This window comes from Pygocentrus nattereri, chromosome 11 (genome assembly GCF_015220715.1).
Source record: "Pygocentrus nattereri isolate fPygNat1 chromosome 11, fPygNat1.pri, whole genome shotgun sequence".
Taxonomy (NCBI): domain Eukaryota; kingdom Metazoa; phylum Chordata; class Actinopteri; order Characiformes; family Serrasalmidae; genus Pygocentrus; species Pygocentrus nattereri.
The window spans coordinates 36,883,852-36,902,394 of NC_051221.1; the positions used below are offsets into that span (position 1 = coordinate 36,883,852).

General features: G+C 41.7%; 1 protein-coding gene across 1 annotated transcript; it reads left to right on the forward strand.

The window, feature by feature from the left end:
- Positions 1-1,228: 1,228 nt before the first annotated feature.
- On the forward strand, positions 1,229-8,733 carry slc38a2 (solute carrier family 38 member 2). The gene is made up of 16 exons (XM_017685971.2): positions 1,229-1,499; positions 2,767-2,889; positions 3,036-3,117; positions 3,221-3,336; positions 4,897-4,970; positions 5,067-5,159; positions 5,447-5,522; positions 6,048-6,130; positions 6,236-6,294; positions 6,585-6,713; positions 6,807-6,886; positions 7,019-7,119; positions 7,566-7,690; positions 7,944-8,088; positions 8,244-8,341; positions 8,531-8,733. Exons 2-16 carry the CDS (start codon positions 2,768-2,770, stop codon positions 8,642-8,644), a joined length of 1,497 nt encoding a protein of 498 aa, XP_017541460.1. The 5' UTR covers positions 1,229-1,499; position 2,767; the 3' UTR covers positions 8,645-8,733.
- Positions 8,734-18,543: the final 9,810 nt, after the last annotated feature.

Sequence of the window (18,543 nt, forward strand, 5' to 3'; positions counted from 1 at the left end):
GGAAGGAAAAACAGGTCAAACACAACCTCGCTGACTCGCCCCTCGCCCGGTCCACTTCCACCCTCAGCATGCTACATATGACGGGCCTCATGAATACACACACAAACACATTCAAACACAAGTCAGAATCAGTTCATGCACAGCCCTCCAGTCCACCTGCTTTTCCCTGCTCTAACACACCTGATTCAGCTCCAGAGGGACTTGGTGATGAGCTGATGAAAAGGGAGGGAAAACAGGTGCAGGAAAAACATGAGACTGTGCAGTGCAGGCAGATACACTGGCCTACAGTGTTTAAATACCTGTGCAAACAGCAAAGCAGACATTAGCACTGAGGGTTTGGCAGCAGTTAATGACTTGGAAAATATGTGGAAAGCCATGAGACACATTTACATATCTGACTCTGGAGAGTCTCAAGTCCCAAATATAGACTTTTTTTGGTTGGATGCTTTTAACTAAATTCATCTGGATGATTCTGACGTCAGGAATTTGTTGCAGAAACGTCCATTCACGTCCTGGTGACACCCCAGATCTGATAATAGGTTGACCTGTATAGGATTAACCTTAATGTCTAAGGATCACGTGAGCTATATGTTCAGCACGAGTCCACCTCAGTAATGTGGCAATGGCTTACTCAGACCATGTTTATTACCACATTCTGTGCTCTCCACAGGATCTACCACTTTCAGCCTGTGCTTCATTCATTACATGGCTTGCAATTTGATAGAAATACATATGGCATATACCGGTCACCAAAAACGTGACTTAAACTGCATTTAAAGCCTCTTACACTCTTTATGGTTCTTCGGTGTTTCTTTAATAAAGATATTGGTTCTATATCTAGAAACGTGAGAACATTTCATGCTGAAATGGTTCTCTGCATGGTCAGATGGTTCTTCCTACTGATGGAGCGTGTGTTGTGTTTGGGTCTCTATAGAACCTTTTGAAATCGGTTGTATATAGACCTCGTGGTTCTGAATAGAACCACTCCCTTTACTGAAGAATCATCTTTTTGAAGAGCTTATATTCATTCCTCTTAAAAAAAACAAAAAAACAACATAAATCGAACCAGAAAGACAGATGAACCAGATTTCGGCCTCGTGTGTGAACGCAGGTGAAATGTCGGCCACTGAGTGTTTGTACACAAACCGTCAATGGTGGGCGGGGGCTTTGGCCACGCCTCCAGCGTCCGGCAGCTGATGCAACACATCGTGAGGAATATAAACCCGGAGAATGAGCCGGTTCCTCACTGACTCTGAGTGCGGGACACGAGAAACGGCTTTCCGTGCGTTTCGTTCGTTTTCTTATTTATATCGTAGTGTAATATTTATGGTGTTGGTCTTCTTTATTTATACCCGTTAGAGCTGTTTTTGTGAGCCGTTCGTGTGAAGGATAAAGCCGAGTGCATTTTTCATTCATTTTCTGGATCTTTCTGAATAAAGAGGAAGCGACCCACCGCCGAGACCGACGGAGGAAAGGATTTTTACGAGCCATTTTCAGAGGTGAGGTTTGTTCCTGCGGTCTTCCTCTCGCTTATTTCACCTTACAAAATGAGATAAAATGAGGAAAATGCTTGTTCTGGTCTTTTTTTGCGGGTAAATGAGCTAAAAGGTAACGCGGTGGCTGGTTTTAAGGCGGGCGGCTCACGCTATGCCTCAAAGCCGAGTTGTTAAAAAACGAGAAAAGTGAGAAATGGTCAGAAAACGAGCCACAATGCTGAGAAACCTTGTCGTCTTCCGTGCCCTTCAAGATCAGGGCGACTGAACCGCAGCTCTCCGCTCCGCTCAGCTCGGAGATGAAGAAATCAGTTAATAAATAACTGAGACGGCGTCTGATGCCGCAGTCTCCTCACAGAAAATGTAGCTTACGTTAGAGATTAAAAGGGGATCTCCGTAAAGGTGATGGGGAAGAGAGAGAGAGAGAGAGATTGAGATTGCTCGTCCGTCGTTTGAGCGGGTTGGTTTAACGGTCGTGGTTTTTTCCGCTGGGCGGGGAAAGACAGACCCGGAGATGCTGCTGCGCCAAAATGAGAGCTCAACACACCTCAGCGCTCAGACACGTGCCTTTGTTTCCCCTAACGCCCGCACTCGCCATCTACGGTCCTTTAATAAGACCACCAGAGCCTACATGGCCATCTCCAGCTCCGTCTCTCAGACTCACTGACCGAGAGACATCCCCAGTAACATAACTCGCCCTGAGGTGAACCCAATGGAGAAGGTCTGATCTTAGTGTGTGGATGTAACCTATCTTGTTCGAATTTATCCGTTGCACCTTAAATTTAAGGTGGACTGGGAAAGTTCGTGTAAGAAGCTGGAGAACAGGAGGCCGGCTTGAGCCTCTTATGTGTGTTTGATTCATCGAGTGTTAATGTTGAGGTAGCTGGTAAGTTGTTCTGGGGCACTGAGCTGTGTGTTTGGTCAGTTATTCTCAGCTGTGTGTGTGTGTGTTTGGTCAGTTATTCTCAGCTGTGTGTGTCTGTGTGTGTTTGGTCAGTTATTCTCAGCTGCGTGCGTGCGTGTTTGGTCAGCTTGTCTCTGTTACCGGCTCGGAATTTTCCACTGCTCCGCGGTGACGTAGACATAGACCCCCTCCACCACCACCAACAGGCGCGGCAAGTCACGTGACTCGATTCTTGAGGCAGCGCACTGTATCGATCACTCCTCCCTGCGCCTGGAGGATAGGGATTCAGTGACGATGCGTGATTTAAAATAAAAAAAGGGATTTTTCTCATTTTTTTGATCTTTTGTTTTTTATGTTGCAACTCTACAGAATGAGCAGGACCCCTGGCAAACCAGAGATGAGCCGTTTCAACATTTCTCCCGAGGAAGACAGCAGCAGTTCCAACAGCAATGAGTACCAGGTTTACCTTGAAAAGAAAGTCCCCCTGACCAGGTACCTGCCTTTCTCGCTGCTGCAGGCAGGGCAGTGCGAGGCTCTGCCACGCCGCTCTGCTCCTGCATGTCAGTCACTCGAATAAACGCATAGGTTATGCAGGGTCAGTGCAGAGTGAACTGATCGTGTGTTTTTCCTCATCACAGTCAGTATACGGACGTGGATGCTGAGAGCCAGAACTTCCTCCCTAATTTTCTGGGACCTAAGAAGAAGTATGAAGCAGAATACGTGAGTGTCTCATCCAGTAGGACCGGCAGCATCTTAAGTTCCTCGTGCTTAGGTGTCGGGTTTTAATCTGTTGTTTTTTTTATTTTGTCTTTCTTTCCATCAGCACCCTGGCACCGCCTCCTTTGGGATGTCTGTCTTCAACCTGGGCAATGCCATCATGGGCAGTGGAATCCTTGGCCTGTCGTACGCCATGGCCAACACTGGCATCGCGCTGTTTGTGTGAGTACCCTTCGTGATTGATGGAGAAGTGTGTGTTGGCTGACATTAGGCCGTGCTCTTTCAGAGCTGCAGTCTTATGTCTGGAATTAGAGGTTTACACTAACACAGCTTGTTGTAATGCCAGATTTGAGGCACCCATCCCAGCCATTCCTGAAGGCTATTAAGCCTTCCTGGTCAGATCAGCCCGTCGGTCGCATCACATTTATCTTCTTAGTTAGCCATTAAAGTCTTCCCTTTTTCTTCCTGTCTGTGCTAATTGAAACTTCTCTTCGTGCTGCACTCATTACTGTATGATGTTAATTAGGGCTGTTAATGAACGCTGTAGTTTGTCCCAGTTTCACAGCTGAGTTCAGCTGGAATGTGAGCAGCTTATCTTCATTAGTTGACTGAGCTCTAGAAGAGTGAACGCTGTGTGGTGCACTCCTGGAGAGTGGCCATACTTAATGTGTGTTTACAAACAGTCGTAGTTTTGTGTGTGTGTGTGTGTGTAGAGAGGCAGGGAGAGTGTGTTCAGGGCTCACACACAGTCACTTGCGGGCAGGCCAAGCCTCTTAGCGACACTCTAATACCCCTGCAGGCAGGCCAGGGTTTCTGCTGGTTATATAAAGGGCGTGGGTGTGCTTTGGGCCATTTGACGGGCGAGCACATCTTGACGGCATTAACTAAACAAGATCCGTTGTATGGACCAGGTGTGGAGAGGTGACTGAGTTTTTGCAGGAGTGTAATTAAGTAGTAATTAAGAGCTTTTGTGAGAACATTTATTTTTCTTCTACCATGGATGTAAAATAGATCAATATATAGGGATGCGCGATGATGTTATTACATTGATATTGGCAAATAGTAAAAAAAAAAAAAAAAGTAATCAGATCAATGTTTGACTTGACTGTTAATCAAGACCTATAATTGATGATAATTGTGCCAAAAAATGTCTGCATTTTAGTAGTTTTTCACATTTAAATTGCAGCCTGATTTATTGGTTAGAAAAATATCAAGATATTTTCCCCCAAAGTCCTTCTCTATATACAATTAGCTGCTTTTGGTAATTGAGGTAGATTCAGTTTCTACATTTTCTAAATGTTTCTGTAGTAGCATCAGTCCGCAATGCCCATATCAGCATATCTCTATCTGAAGCTTATTTTGCGTATAATCTCTGATCAAATCTCAGACTCCTGAGAGACTGGGTGGGATGTATGTTTAAAACGGGAGAGCGGTGAGAGGGTAGATGATAATCCAGCTGTAATAGGGATATCATGACTGGCTCAGACGGTTTTGCTGGTGCATTGTAGGATTGTGACGGTTTAGCTTTCACCTCTTCGCCTCTCGTCTGCTGCGAGTGTCGCATAACCACACTGCACCACACACTCACAACAGCATGTGCCTACTCATCAAGCTTTACCGGAAATGGTGCAATCTCTGTATTTTGGCCCATTCAGAGAACACTGCTGCTGTCCTTTGCGGTAGAGAATGGGTGCCCTTGGCAAAGAATAACAGCAGCAATGCGAGTGATACAGCAGTGTGGGCTTAATAATTTATACTGTGATTCTCTGCTCTCTCTGGCAGCATTCTGCTGGTAGCTGTGTCCATATTCTCCCTCTACTCTGTGCATCTGCTCCTCAAGACTGCCAATGAAGGAGGTTAGCAACAAATTCCCTACCCATTTATTTGGAGTTGTGTGGTACAACCCATACGAGTGTAATTGTTTTTAATGGTGCATCTCTGTCCTCTCTCAGGCTCTTTGGTCTATGAGCAGTTGGGCTACAAGGCTTTTGGCTTACCAGGGAAGCTGGCAGCATCCTGCTCTATCACCATGCAGAACTTCGGAGGTAAGACAACGTTGCATTTCCACCGTGTCTGCTATAAGTTATGTATGAGTTGTGACCCTACCAGCTTTTGTCCAACAACATGCTTTAAATATTAATCAGGCCGGTTGCAGTGGATTATAAGTGATCTTTTAAGTGAATATGGTTTAGATTGATTTAATAGAATTGATTAAAAATAAAATACAAAATACAGTTTTTAGAACTGTTTCGTATGTAATGTTTTATCTATAACGATTTCTAGTAGCACTCAAGGATTAGTGGTTACTAATATGTTCAAATCTCTACTTCAGCCATGTCCAGCTACCTCTACATTGTGAAGTACGAGTTACCGATTGTCATCAAAGCATTCGTCGAAAACAGTGAAGGGTAAGATTCATTTTCATCCGTTTCTGTGTGTAAATTTGTCTGCAGGTCTTCCTTCGTAGTGCATGTCTTTGGTGTTTTGCTCTCTCAGTAGTGAGGATTTGAACACTTTTGTAAGCAGTGGTTTCCCTGAGTGGTTTTTTTTTTTTCGGAGTGAAGTGTTCTATTGTGCTCCAGGCAGCCTGGGAGGAGACGTATGTCAAGTGCCCAATCAAAGAGTCTTTTTAGAAAGCCTTGTGCTGCACAGAGCTGCAGCCTGCAATGACCTAATGCATGAAAGCTACCTCATGAAACATTCAGAACTCAAAGTTCCCAGTTAATTCAATTCTGCCTGCCATCTCTTGAGTGCACTGCAACTCCTATTCCGACAAACAGATTTGGTTCAGGGGTTTAGGGCGACTTGGATTTTTGAGGGGTGTTATTAATTAATCCCAGGCATTGTGTTAAGTTTTGTATTTTAGTGTCACACTATTGCAGATGATATTTACATCCACCAAACACTCATGCCAAATTCACATTTTCTTGCAGGGAATGGTACAGTAACGGAGACTACTTAGTGCTGCTTGTGTCTCTCATCATTATTTTACCACTCTCGCTGCTAAAAAATCTGGGTGAGTATCATTCTATCATAACAGGAAAGGTTTAAGGGAAGTGCTCTGCCGGTTTTATCCTGAAATTAAAGAAACTAACTGAATTGTATTTAAATTTTACCACAGGCTACCTCGGCTACACAAGCGGATTTTCGTTATTGTGCATGGTTTTCTTCCTAATCGTGGTAAGTAAATAGACTTTTATTCTTAACTTTACATTTTATCATGTTCTTATTCATGAGATCCAGGTAGATCATTAAAACCTTGGAGACATGTATAGCGGGTACATAGGAAAACAAAAGAACTGTTGAAACCTCGGTGCTACTTTGAAGAAAGACGGGCAATCAGACGGCTCATTTACATCTGTTTCAGGTTTAAGGATGGAAATGAGACAGCCCACAGTTGTAGCTCCTACGTTCCAGCTGTTGTTCATTAGGTCTTTAGCATTTTGTCTAATTTGTTTTTTGTTCTTCAGGTGATCTACAAGACGTTTCAGATCCCCTGCCCACTGCCCCTGGATGCCATCAATATGACAGTGAACAGCACAGTGGCACACATTAACAGCACAATCTGCACGCCCAAGTACTTTGTCTTCAATTCACAGGTACTGTAGTCTGACGTCTGTTTGTAAGATTAATGTGCTGATGTCCGCTCTGGTTTGATTTTGATGTTTAACCATGTTTTTCTTTCTTTCCAGACGGTATATGCTGTTCCCATTATCACCTTTGCTTTTGTGTGCCACCCAGCCATTCTGCCCATGTATGAGGAGCTCAGAGAGTAAGTTCAAGAGGAAAACCTTTACATTAATATGCCGAGATTACTAAGCCAGACACAGGAGTTTCACACAAAGAAGATTTTCGAATGGTCGATACCTTAGCACTTCTAAGCCGCTTCTCTCTCTCTCTACAGCCGCTCCCATAAGAAGATGCAGAACGTTGCCAACGTGTCATTTTTCGCCATGTTTGTCATGTATCTGCTGGCTGCCCTGTTTGGCTACTTGACCTTTAACGGTAAGCACTTGGTAGCTCTTCAAATCACTTCACAAAATCGTCTCTCTCTTTTGAATAAAGCCACATTCAGAAACCCTGCAGCAGCGGACTGTTCAAGAATATGAATTAAGAATTTGTCAGATTCACCCGTTTTTGCAGATGAAAGGGTAGCAAGTGAGAAGCTCCCTCCTCTGGGCTCTGCTCCGTTATGTAAGGCCTGAGAAAGAAAAAGGCACTCACAGGTGTCCCCTGTGCTGTTTGTCATGGCAGGAGCGTAACATAACGTGTTTGCATATGTTTCTGGCCTGCTTAGAAGAGTGGAAATATTGTGCAAGGAATATTTTTTCCACCCCTTCAGTAAAGAACCCAGTCAGAACTGTGTTGTCAACACTGACTTGAAATGTATTGCAGGCTGAGAGTGCAGGTCATCTGATTGTCTAATGGTGAACTGCGTTTGTGCTTTATAGATGCCGTTGAGTCTGAGCTCCTGCACACATACTCCAAGGTGTACAGATTCGATGTAGTGCTGCTGATTGTGCGTCTGGCCGTGCTGACTGCTGTCACTCTTACTGTCCCTGTGGTTCTCTTCCCTGTAAGTATAATCACGCAGTATCACAATAGTATTAAGCCACTGTTAAGACATAATACATGGAGCTGCATCTTGCTAGTTAAGTTAGTGAAGCCTCAGCAGGAAGAAAGAGCATAAGTCTGTGTAATGTTTGTGTACCAGTGAAAACTCAGGGTACTGACAGCTGTTAACACTATGCAAATATGTGCCTGTTGCATAACGGCTGGTGTGACTCTCAAAAATACAAAGCTAAGAAATATTTTCTCTGGTATTTCAGATCCGTACTTCAGTGAACCACCTGTTGTGTGCCTCAAAAGAGTTCAGCTGGATCCGCCACACTATAATCACTGCCGTTCTGCTGAGCTGTGTCAATGTGCTCGTCATCTTTGTCCCCAGCATCAGGGACATCTTTGGATTCATCGGTATGTTACGTTCACAGCACAGCCACAATGCAAATCAGGGAAAATTACAAACTTTTATCTGAGAAAGCCATAACTATTTTTAATTGTGAAATACATATAATCTGTTTTTTGAAAGTAGTCAACAGTATACTAACACAATTGTTTTTCTTTTCAAGGTGCTTCTGCTGCTGCTATGTTGATCTTCATCCTGCCTTCTGCCTTCTACATCAAACTGGTGAAGAAGGAGTCCATGATGTCAGTCCAGAAGATAGGGGTGAGAAGAATATGATGCCTCTCACAGTGATAACAGTGAAATTAGCCATTACTAACAACACGCTGTGGCAAATTTCTTTGAATTCATTTGTCATAACACTATAAATAAAAGGCTAAAAGGTTGTGTACAGTTTTATGACATTAACTACAATGTTTGATTAATCCCGTCTCCTTTTGTTGTTTGCTGCAGGCAGCCATGTTCCTTGCCAGCGGTTTCATCGTCATGTTCGGTAGCATGACACTGATCATCCTGGACTGGATCCACAACGCTGCTGGTTCAAAGGACCATGACATTGGTCACTAAGCAGCGTGGCCCCAGCGCGAGTGACAGGCACGAAGGACACGTCTCCAGTGGCTCTGAGCCGCTGTCCAGCCCGTCACTTCTCTGATCACTAAAACTGTAAATGTACATGAAAGAAAGTGCTCTTCTTCCAGCTTAGAGCAAAGACCTACATACCATTCTGAGAGAATGTCCTGAACTTTGTACAGTATGCTGTTAGACCACAAAGATGGTGATTTTTTTTTTTTCATATATTTTTGTTGCTGTGATCAGTTTTTCAGTTGTTTCCTGCTCTTCTGCTTTTTTTTTTTTTGTATTCCTTGTGCAGTTGAAACAAGGCGATTGTTTCACAGCATTTGCAAACATCTTGCAAGTGAGAGACTAACTCCGCACAAGACTGCTTCAGGTTTAGCTTTTCCAACTGATAACCAAAACCCAAGCAGCTCCGAGCCGCAACACACAAAGCAGTGGCAAACTTACTTTACCTGAGGCTGACGGCCTAGCTTTTTCACTTCTCTTTTTACCTTGGCCAAAAATATTTCCTACTGGTTTGTATATTGAAAAGCACTTAATATTCAGCACACATGTGAACGTTGTCAGCTCAGACATTACTACACTGCTTTGAGTATTTGTTATGATGCCATTTTGACTGTACTACTTTAGTCATCTTGTGAGAAAAAAAAGAAAACTTGATTAGCTCTACTAATGAACAAAACGCATATTCATAGTTGTTCACCTGGGTTATGGTTAGTGAAACAGCGGAAAGAATTTACTGTAACGCACACTGTAATATTATTTGAGAACTAGGCAACATTTTTTAACAGCAATAACTTCTGAAAGTTTGATTGCTGTCCTTCTATCACTTTGAAGGCACCAAAGTTTTTCTTTAGGGAAGAATGCAATTTTATTAGCCACATACAGTGGTTGTACAGTATTGATGAACCATAACTTAAAATTGTGTATGCTTTTTAAAGGCAGAGCCTCACGTTGCGAAAAGATGGTACGCTATGTCTTCCCAGGCAGAGTAGAGGGAGGGGGGGGCAAAGGTTTTCAGCATTTGTACGACTTGCCGTCTCAGTGTTAGCCATCGGCAGCTTAATGTTACTTTGCTCGTTCACCTGAAGAGGGAGAGGGAGGGAGATGGAGGAGGACAGAAAACACAAAAAGGACAAGAGAATTGGGATAACAGAGGTCACGTCCACTGGTCAGTGTCATGAGCCCATTAAGTGAAATGGCTGTGTGTAGCCATCACACACTAGTAAAACCTCACTGTGCTTCCAATCGCTAACCTCATATGTCATCTAAGACGTTATTGTCCAACACTTATTTATGGAAGAACATCAATGTAATTTAAACTATTTTACTATATTTATATATTGTAAATATCTGTATATACCAACCAGTTGAAGTGTGTTTGTATGTATATGTGTATATACATATATATATATTTATGTGTATATATATATATATGTATGTATATATATATATATGTATATATATGTATATGTGCGTTCCTTTTTTTTGTCAGTTTTGCTCAACATGTTTTAACTATGAAATCAACTGTTGAACTGAGTGGTCTCATACATGTATTGCCAACTGGTTTTTGGGGTACGGATGTGGATCCTTGATGGTCTTCCCTCCATCACTGGCTGAAAACGAGGGGTTGCATTCTGGAGTGGTTTCCTGAACAGAGCACCCCCCCCCCTACTCTAGCAACTTGTGGGTTGGCTGTGGCACACATTTTCTTTACACTACTAGACTGCTGTAGTTATGAGAGGGCTAGGAGAGCATCCCTCCAGGCCATTCCAACAAGTGCTACACTCTTGTTTCAATGAAACACTATGTATATCATGTAATTAATGTTCATTAAAGTATACCGATAACACAGCCTGAGTGTGCTTGGTCTCTTTGGTTTATGGGAGCTGGCTAGACTGAGATAATACACAGACCCTGACCGAGTGACTTATATGGACCGAAGAAAGAATGAAGCCTGAATTTTGAGTTTGCATGACCATGTGCAGCCTATCTGTTAAGATACACAAGCGCAGCTGATGATTAAGATTAATACATAACGTACTCATGACTATACTCACTGGAACTTACTATATACAGATGTGTCAAATAGTTTGGGCTCCGCTAAAATAAACACTACATAGAACCCACTTTGGGACATTTTAATGCACAATTACTGTTTGCTGAATTTGAGCATGTTGGAAAAATAAGTCATAAAAAGTGGCCCCGTGCAAATGTTATGGCTCATTTTCTATATAATTAATATTTATAGAACTTACTGTTTTTCAAATATGTTGAACCTTGGCAAATAAATAAAAGTTGTGCATAATTTTTTAAAAGAAAAATGTTATAATTTTCACTTAAAAAAACCCCAAAACATCATTTGACCAGTCATAACTTGCATTTGACTGTATGTGCACTATGTTGATTTACAATTACTGACTGTAGCTCATCTGTTACTGCACGTTGTTAGGCCGCTTCTACCCCATTCATCAGTGGAAGCTGACCACCATAAGATCACCACTGACCAGATATTTTTCGAGCAGTGGACAATTCTCAGCATAGCACTGACTTCAACATTTACATTTATGGCATTTGGCTGACGCTCTTATCCAGAGCGGCTTACGATTTGATCATTTTACACAGGGAGCTGAAGGTAGCGTTAGGAGTCTTGTCCAAGGACTCTTATCGGTATAGTGTAGAGTGTTCGCCCAGGCAGGAGACTGAACCCCAGCCTAAAGCACTGAAGGCAGAGGTGTTACCCACTACACCATACCAACCACATTGCAGTGGGACGGTTATGTATGTTGAGCTGGCGTGAGGTTCTCAGACTCAGCAGTGTTGCTGGACTTTTTAAACGCTGTGTCCACTTCAGTGAAAACATCTATTTTGTTGGTCCACTTTGTAGATGTACAATTAGAGATTATAGCTCATCTTTTTCCATGAGTAATCTGTATTAGTCATCCTCTAGTGCTTCATCAGTGGTCAGGCTGGATATTTTTTTGGTGGAGTATTCTCAGCTCAGCAGTGACACTGAGGGGTTCAAAATCTCAGCCTTGCTGCTCTCATACCTGCTACACAAACATGATGATTCTCCACCCAAATAATATCTGGTTAGCAGTGGTCTGAGTAGTCTCTTTCCATTGGGGGGCGTGGTAGAGGGTTAATGAAATCATGCAGTACAAGGTGCCAGCTTGTTCTCGTTTGAGGGACTTGCGTGTACTATCTGATGTGAATGGCAGCGGGTGCAATCAACTTCTCTGTTGACCTGATTTAGCAGTCAGGTCCACAGAGGTGGTCAGCACTTATAAACCTTCTACAGTAGGCATTATAGTAGACATATTGTGGGTGTTTCAGATAAAATGGCCAGTAAATGTAGACACAAGGCAGCTGTACCTAATAACCTTGCAGTATAACATACAGACCTGCAAAAATCTTAGGAACCTAAGCAAATTGTTTGAAATCGCGTGTCTCTGTAGTCCCATCTATACATCATTAAAATAAATTCAAATAAACATTAATGCAGTAAACAATTAACAAAGATTTCTTGTTTTTTAAGAAAGTGTTGTGAACTAGATAGAAGAACAAAGTTTGGACCACCATGGCGACATACCTACCGGTTATTACACAATCCAGGACCGGATTGGAAGAACTCTGAGATGGAGTGTTCAAATCCACCACCAACACACTAGATTTCAAATATTAGGCGTGCTCAAGGAAAGGCTTGGAAATGGTCAAGCGAAGACATTAACATACATAAAATCACTACGCATCATATTAATGTTGCTGAAATGTGTTCAGATATTCATTTTTTTGGACAAATAAACACTTACTGCCCAATTATGTGGACTTTTAAAGGGTCCATATCATGGATAAGCATGTTTTTGAGCTAAAAGAGTGTGATGTAATATAAAAACATTATTCAAATTTCAGTTTACCATTCATTATCCAGTCTATACGGGCCATACAAGGTAGCTACGCTTCAAAAACAGCCCATGTAGAATTTATTTTAATTTCGGGCGGCGTCACATAACCAACACATTCACAAACGTCCATCTATTCAACCTACACTTTATTTGGTACAATATATGTACATATTTATTTATTCATTCATTCTGTGGTCATTATATGCCGTCACCTGTAAATTTTTGTACAGTCATTATTGCACTGCATTTCTCATTTTTTTGTGTATATATATGCCTGTAGACAGGATCTGGTTTATTTATTCTTGTTATATGTCTACACCTGTTTCGGTTACTGTATAGTGTTGTGTGTCTGCTACTGGCTGCAAAATCTCCTTCGGGATCAATTATAGTATCTATCTACAGCAGTTTAGCTCCACCTATAAGCCTGCTTATTGAATGAGGCGCAATACCTCATTTACATATATATATGTCTTAAAAGCATTGTTCCAAAAACTAAGTGTTTAATTCTAAGGGATAAAGAGAGAGAATGGTCATGTAAACATGTACTACAACTGTTCGCAGTACATAAAAAAATGCACCAAAGCTGGTGTGAAAATACTTTTCACAGTTGCCGAAAACTTTTGCTCAGTACTGTGTGATTCATAATATACAGCAACACAAAACGTAGCCTCCACTGTGTATCATTATGCGTAGGTTGTAGGAGTTCAAGACATAATTTATGGTTGAGTAAGAAGAATAGGGGCGTGTAGGTGCGGTGTGGCTGCTCTGAAGCTGCTGGTCTACCTGAGCCACATTCTTAAAAAACTAAGTCTCCTAAATATTTCTTTGCTTAGACGTACAGTTCCAGTAATTAGTCTATCTACAGTATCAGTGCCATTTTAGCACTTTCGTTTTTTAAGCCTGCTTTTTTAAGCTGTTCAGGTGCCAGCTTGCTCTGCTTTGAGGGATCTATGTGTACCATCTGATGTGTGTGGCAGTGTGTGGGTCTCTTGCGGTCCCCTTCTCTGTGGACCTGATTTTTAGTCTGTCACTGTGGTACTGTGGTATACTGTGGCTACGCATAGTCCCATCAAACTACGAAAGGAGGCTGGTGTGATATTTTATGACAGCTTTGTGGACTCGTACTAGTATGGGCTGGAATGTTCCAGCAGCTGCTGACAGGCAAAATGCATCACAGGAATGTAAACACATCAACCATGGCAACAAAAGGGTGTGACGACAGCGACATTACCAGAAGCCAATAATCATTTCCGCCCTCTCCGTGTGGTTGGGTTCTGGCATGTTATTAGCACACTAAGATGCGAGACATAACACCTCCCTTCTACACTTCATGACTGTCTGTCATTAAGAATAAGAGAACTGGATCCTACATTTCATACTTGCCAGGGTACAGAGAACTGAGGGGGAAGCTCATATCTGAAGGAATGTTTTGGTGAAAAATCCAATTGAAACCATTTTCCCCCCTCACTCAAACTCAGCCAATCAGCCAAGACATGGTGAGCATCTGAATCTTGCTTCTTTAGTTTTACATTGGAGCTAACGAGTATTTTGAAGCTTATGTCACCCAAACTTTTTTGGCTGGTCAGATAAGTTTGGGGGAAATGGTGTAAATTTAATTTTCTGGTGAATTCTGTCTTTGTGAGAGTTACTGGCCTGTGTGATTTGTTTCCCCTTTTTCCCGAAACGATCATTTAAAATGAACAGTAATGCAAGGATGTTTATACTGAATGATGATGCAACCACAAGGACGCTGCCATACAGGCCTCTGACATACAGCACTATGCAAAACGCACCTAAACACATTGTTTACAACAACTCTTGTCAATAAGAGAGTTTTTGCTTCTAAAAGCACCATATATCATTAGAATATATGCAAAACAGGTTCAAATGAGTTCTCCATGTTGGTTTTGGGGGTCTCAAGGTTTCTCCCTGATGCTCATAGTCATATCAAATCATAATAAGTTCCTTCAGCAACACTGCTGACTTCATTTAATGAATCATTGATTAGCCAAACAAGGTATTGGATGATAAATCCAAAACTGGGCATCTGCAAGGAGATGCTTAAACAAACACAAAATCACTGCTTATTGTAATGTTATTCATATTCATTTTAATAGTGGTGATTTTTCCTGAGCAAATAAATCAACAGCCCAGTTAAATGGCTTTAAACGTCGGCTAGTTAAACTTCCTCAAACACGTAAAACTTCTGCACAGTACTGTATGTTTTCTACAACATGGGTGGATGACGGCTGCAGTTGTTACAATATCATCAATTCTTGGCGCTAAACTAAGACATTAAAAAATAATTCCTGCCATGAGTGGCCAAAATGGACCTTTCATGGTGTAATCATAGACAATTCTCCCTCAAATGATCTCACATTTGAACAAAATGTGTAAAAACTAACCATGTTTACGTTTTAATGTTTTTTTTTTTTTCAGGTTGAAAAGTTTTTTTTCATACAGTCCAGTATGAAATGAAAAGACATTCTGTGTGTTAGGATATGCTCAAACACAGTCACACAAGAGTGTAAAGTGTGCGTTTTAGAGAAACTTCAATAAAAATGCACTGAAACTGGAAAGCAGATTTGGACATGGCACAAAATATTCAAAGAGGCAGGAGTTGGACAACCGGCTTGACGTGTGTCGTGTCACGGGCGGAGTGCATACTGAACTGAATTGTTTGAATTTTGATAAATAAATCTTGTATTGTTCAACATGAAGCCTGTTTAATTTTGTTTGCCACGTAGTTAGTCAGATATTCACATCTCAAATGATGTCATTTTTTTGCTACGGCCTGTGTGCACTGCCAGTGGCCACTGACATAAAAAAAAAACAAAAAAAACACTTAATGGTTCTAAATGATGTTCATTTCTGAATGATGTGTAAACACTTGGTTCAAAACGGCCCTGGCGACCTGTCCAGGGTGTTTCCTGCCTTCCAGCCAATGACAATTGGGATAGGCTTCAGCTCTCCCCGCGGCCCAGAAGGATAATCGCTTTAGATGGTGTGTGTGTGTGTGGGTGTGTGTGTGTGTGTGTGTGTGTGTGTGTGTGTGTTTCAAAAAAAAAATTAAGGCGATATGATTTGTATGAGACTGAATGTGACTTCTGTTCATCATCAAAATGAAACTTTGTGCTATAGATTGATCTTTCTGACTTTAACTTATATTACATATTGTTATGAAAGTTAGTGTAGGCCAACTCTGTGACACGGCTATGGCTACTCTTATGGTTATATGCTGATACACCGTTGATTCCTATTGAAAAAATTTGGATTGAAAATCATTGTGGCCGTGACACAGGCAACATAATTATAGCAACATAACTATAAAATGAATAAAGGACAGAAGAAAATAAAATACAAACATTACATGCTTACAATTAACACAGTTCAAATACCACCAAACGTCTTCTCACACTGGGAACTAAAGCACAGTGAGTACAGGATAACTGGCACAGTTCTCTTGCTGGAACTGATATATCTTTGGCAATCAGACTGAGGGCAGACACATTTACTCTTACCGCGAAAGCCCTATGACTGAGAGCCGGTGAGGCAGAGCCCCCTGCTGGCACCTGTTTTTAAGACCATCTGACAAGTGTAAGCAGAACAGTAATTAGGTTTATTCATCAAATGCTTCAAACTGATCCAAAACTTTGATGTTACCATATTATAAAGACATAAATTAGAAAGAGTCAGAATACCACTTGGGGGTAAGATGTGTCCTATTTATTATTCATTTCTGTTAACACACTATCAAAACAGCTTATTCATGTTAAAAAAAAAGATTTAAGATTTAAAACCTCAGATCTAAAACCAATTAATATAGCATCTTAGGCCAGGCCGCTGTATCAGAATGAGCAAACAAACAAATAAATATAAAGTACTGAATAATATTCATTACAAAATAGTTGCATGTTATGAGAGTCTATATTAATACAGTGCATTAGTTTTATGTCAAACTGTATCCATTTGGCTCAGTTTATTCCAGCTATGAGACGAATCACCAAAGAAGTCTCCAAAAACAAATGACATATGACAAGAAGAACTACATGTAAGCGCTTGGCTGAATTTTAGCGTAACCTTTTAACTCCTAAACGTGGTTACGGTCATCTCACTGTACTTCTGAGGTGATGGTCCCTTGAATAACTGAATGTTCATGTTCTGTGTCATTTTATTTACTCTGGTCACGTTTTGCTTTGGTGCACTAATTTTATATCAGTCCTGTAAAAGTGGGGTTGTTTAAACATAAACTCTGTGTACAGACTAACTTAAAGCCCAGTTGTTTTTAATAAACAGCACACTGAGTTCAGCCGAGTGAGACTTCGGGGGGAGTGGGACTAATAAGCTTCATGCTGAATTGCTCTTTGAGTGGCAAGAGCCAAACAAATGTACCTTTCATGAATAATTGTGACCAGAGTGCTCCTCACTAATCACTAGTGCGGCATCATTACTGTGGGCGTGGCCATCATTTTAAAATTGGTTTCTGCCAAACACATTTAGTTTAGTGGAAGTGGGGATTTTTTTTATAATACATGAAGATATATAAAGAAGAGAAATCTAACACAAATAAAAAGCTTTTAAAAAACAGATTAGTGGACCAAAGGAAAAAAAATGTAAAAATATAAAATATAATACACACATATCTTCTAAGCCACTTCTCCCCCAGGGTCGCGGGGGGTGGTGGTGGTGGTGGGCGGGTGCTGGAGCCTATCCCAGCTGTCATCGGGTGGAAGGCAGGATACACCCTAGGGGGTCGCCAGTATATCAGACAGACATACACATTCACACACACATACACACTTAGGGGCAATTTTGCATGTCCAATTGGCCTGACTGCATGTCTTTGGACTGTGGGAGGAGCACGCAGATGAAACCCACACAGACACGGTGAGAACATGCAAACTCCACACAGAGAGGACCCTGGTTACCCAGCTGGGGAACTGAACCCAGGCTCTTCTTACTGAGCACTACCCACCATGCCACCATAAAATATAATATAGTCTCTCTCTATATATACACAAATATGTATAGACTATGGTCTGTGACAGTTATCAGCACATTACAGCCAGGATATTTCATAATAGCCCAAATCACATATGCATTAGACCTCTAATGAGAACCTCCTCTCTGCGTGCTGTGGAGAATCATTCAAATTAAACAACTGCAGCTCGTTCCTTTTAGGCCTGCAGCGTTTATATTATTGTGTGGAATAATGTCAGAAACTGGTTTTCTCCCATCGCCCCCCGCAGACTCCTCCTGCAGCGCCCCTCGGCGGCGGAGACACACACCTACAGCTAGCTGACCCACATGTGGCTAGGAAGGTTTTAAACCCGTAGCTACTGAGCGCCGCACGGCTCCATGCGTTCAAGCGGACCCTGGTGCAGTGTGGCGGACCGCATGCTGCTGTAACGGCGCGGGAGTGAGCTGGCTGTAACATTCAGATTTAAACCTAAACTAACAAACACCTAACATTTTAGCACTTTTCGCAAAATGTCACCTAAATTAGAACAGTCAGGAAAAGCGAGAGAAAAGAGTACAAAGAAAGAAGAAGGACACTGAAGTTATGCTGTCTATTAAGGTAAAACAGACATAATGATGTGCCTCAGGGTGGCGCTGTAGTAAACTGGTTCACCGAGTTGGTCTTAGCAACTGCAACTATGCTCAGGATACCTTTGAAACAATTTACAGTATCCCATAGCATATTTGCAAATCTGAAGACTGGAGGAAAGAGTGAACTGTTAATGTGTGGAAGAGCACATTACCAAACAAGAAAAGAGCATTTCCAGACAAAGAACTGTTAAACCAATCAGCACTGCTATGGCAAGTGAGTTAGCAGCCCACCCACACTGGAGAAGCCAGCCAACACGGGACTGAGCGAAACCAGCATAAATGGGTGAATATGGAGCATTTGAGCAAAAAACTGCTTGTAAATGCTTAAACATAGCAGTAACGTTAACCAATCAGCTCTCAGTAGCAGTAACGCCA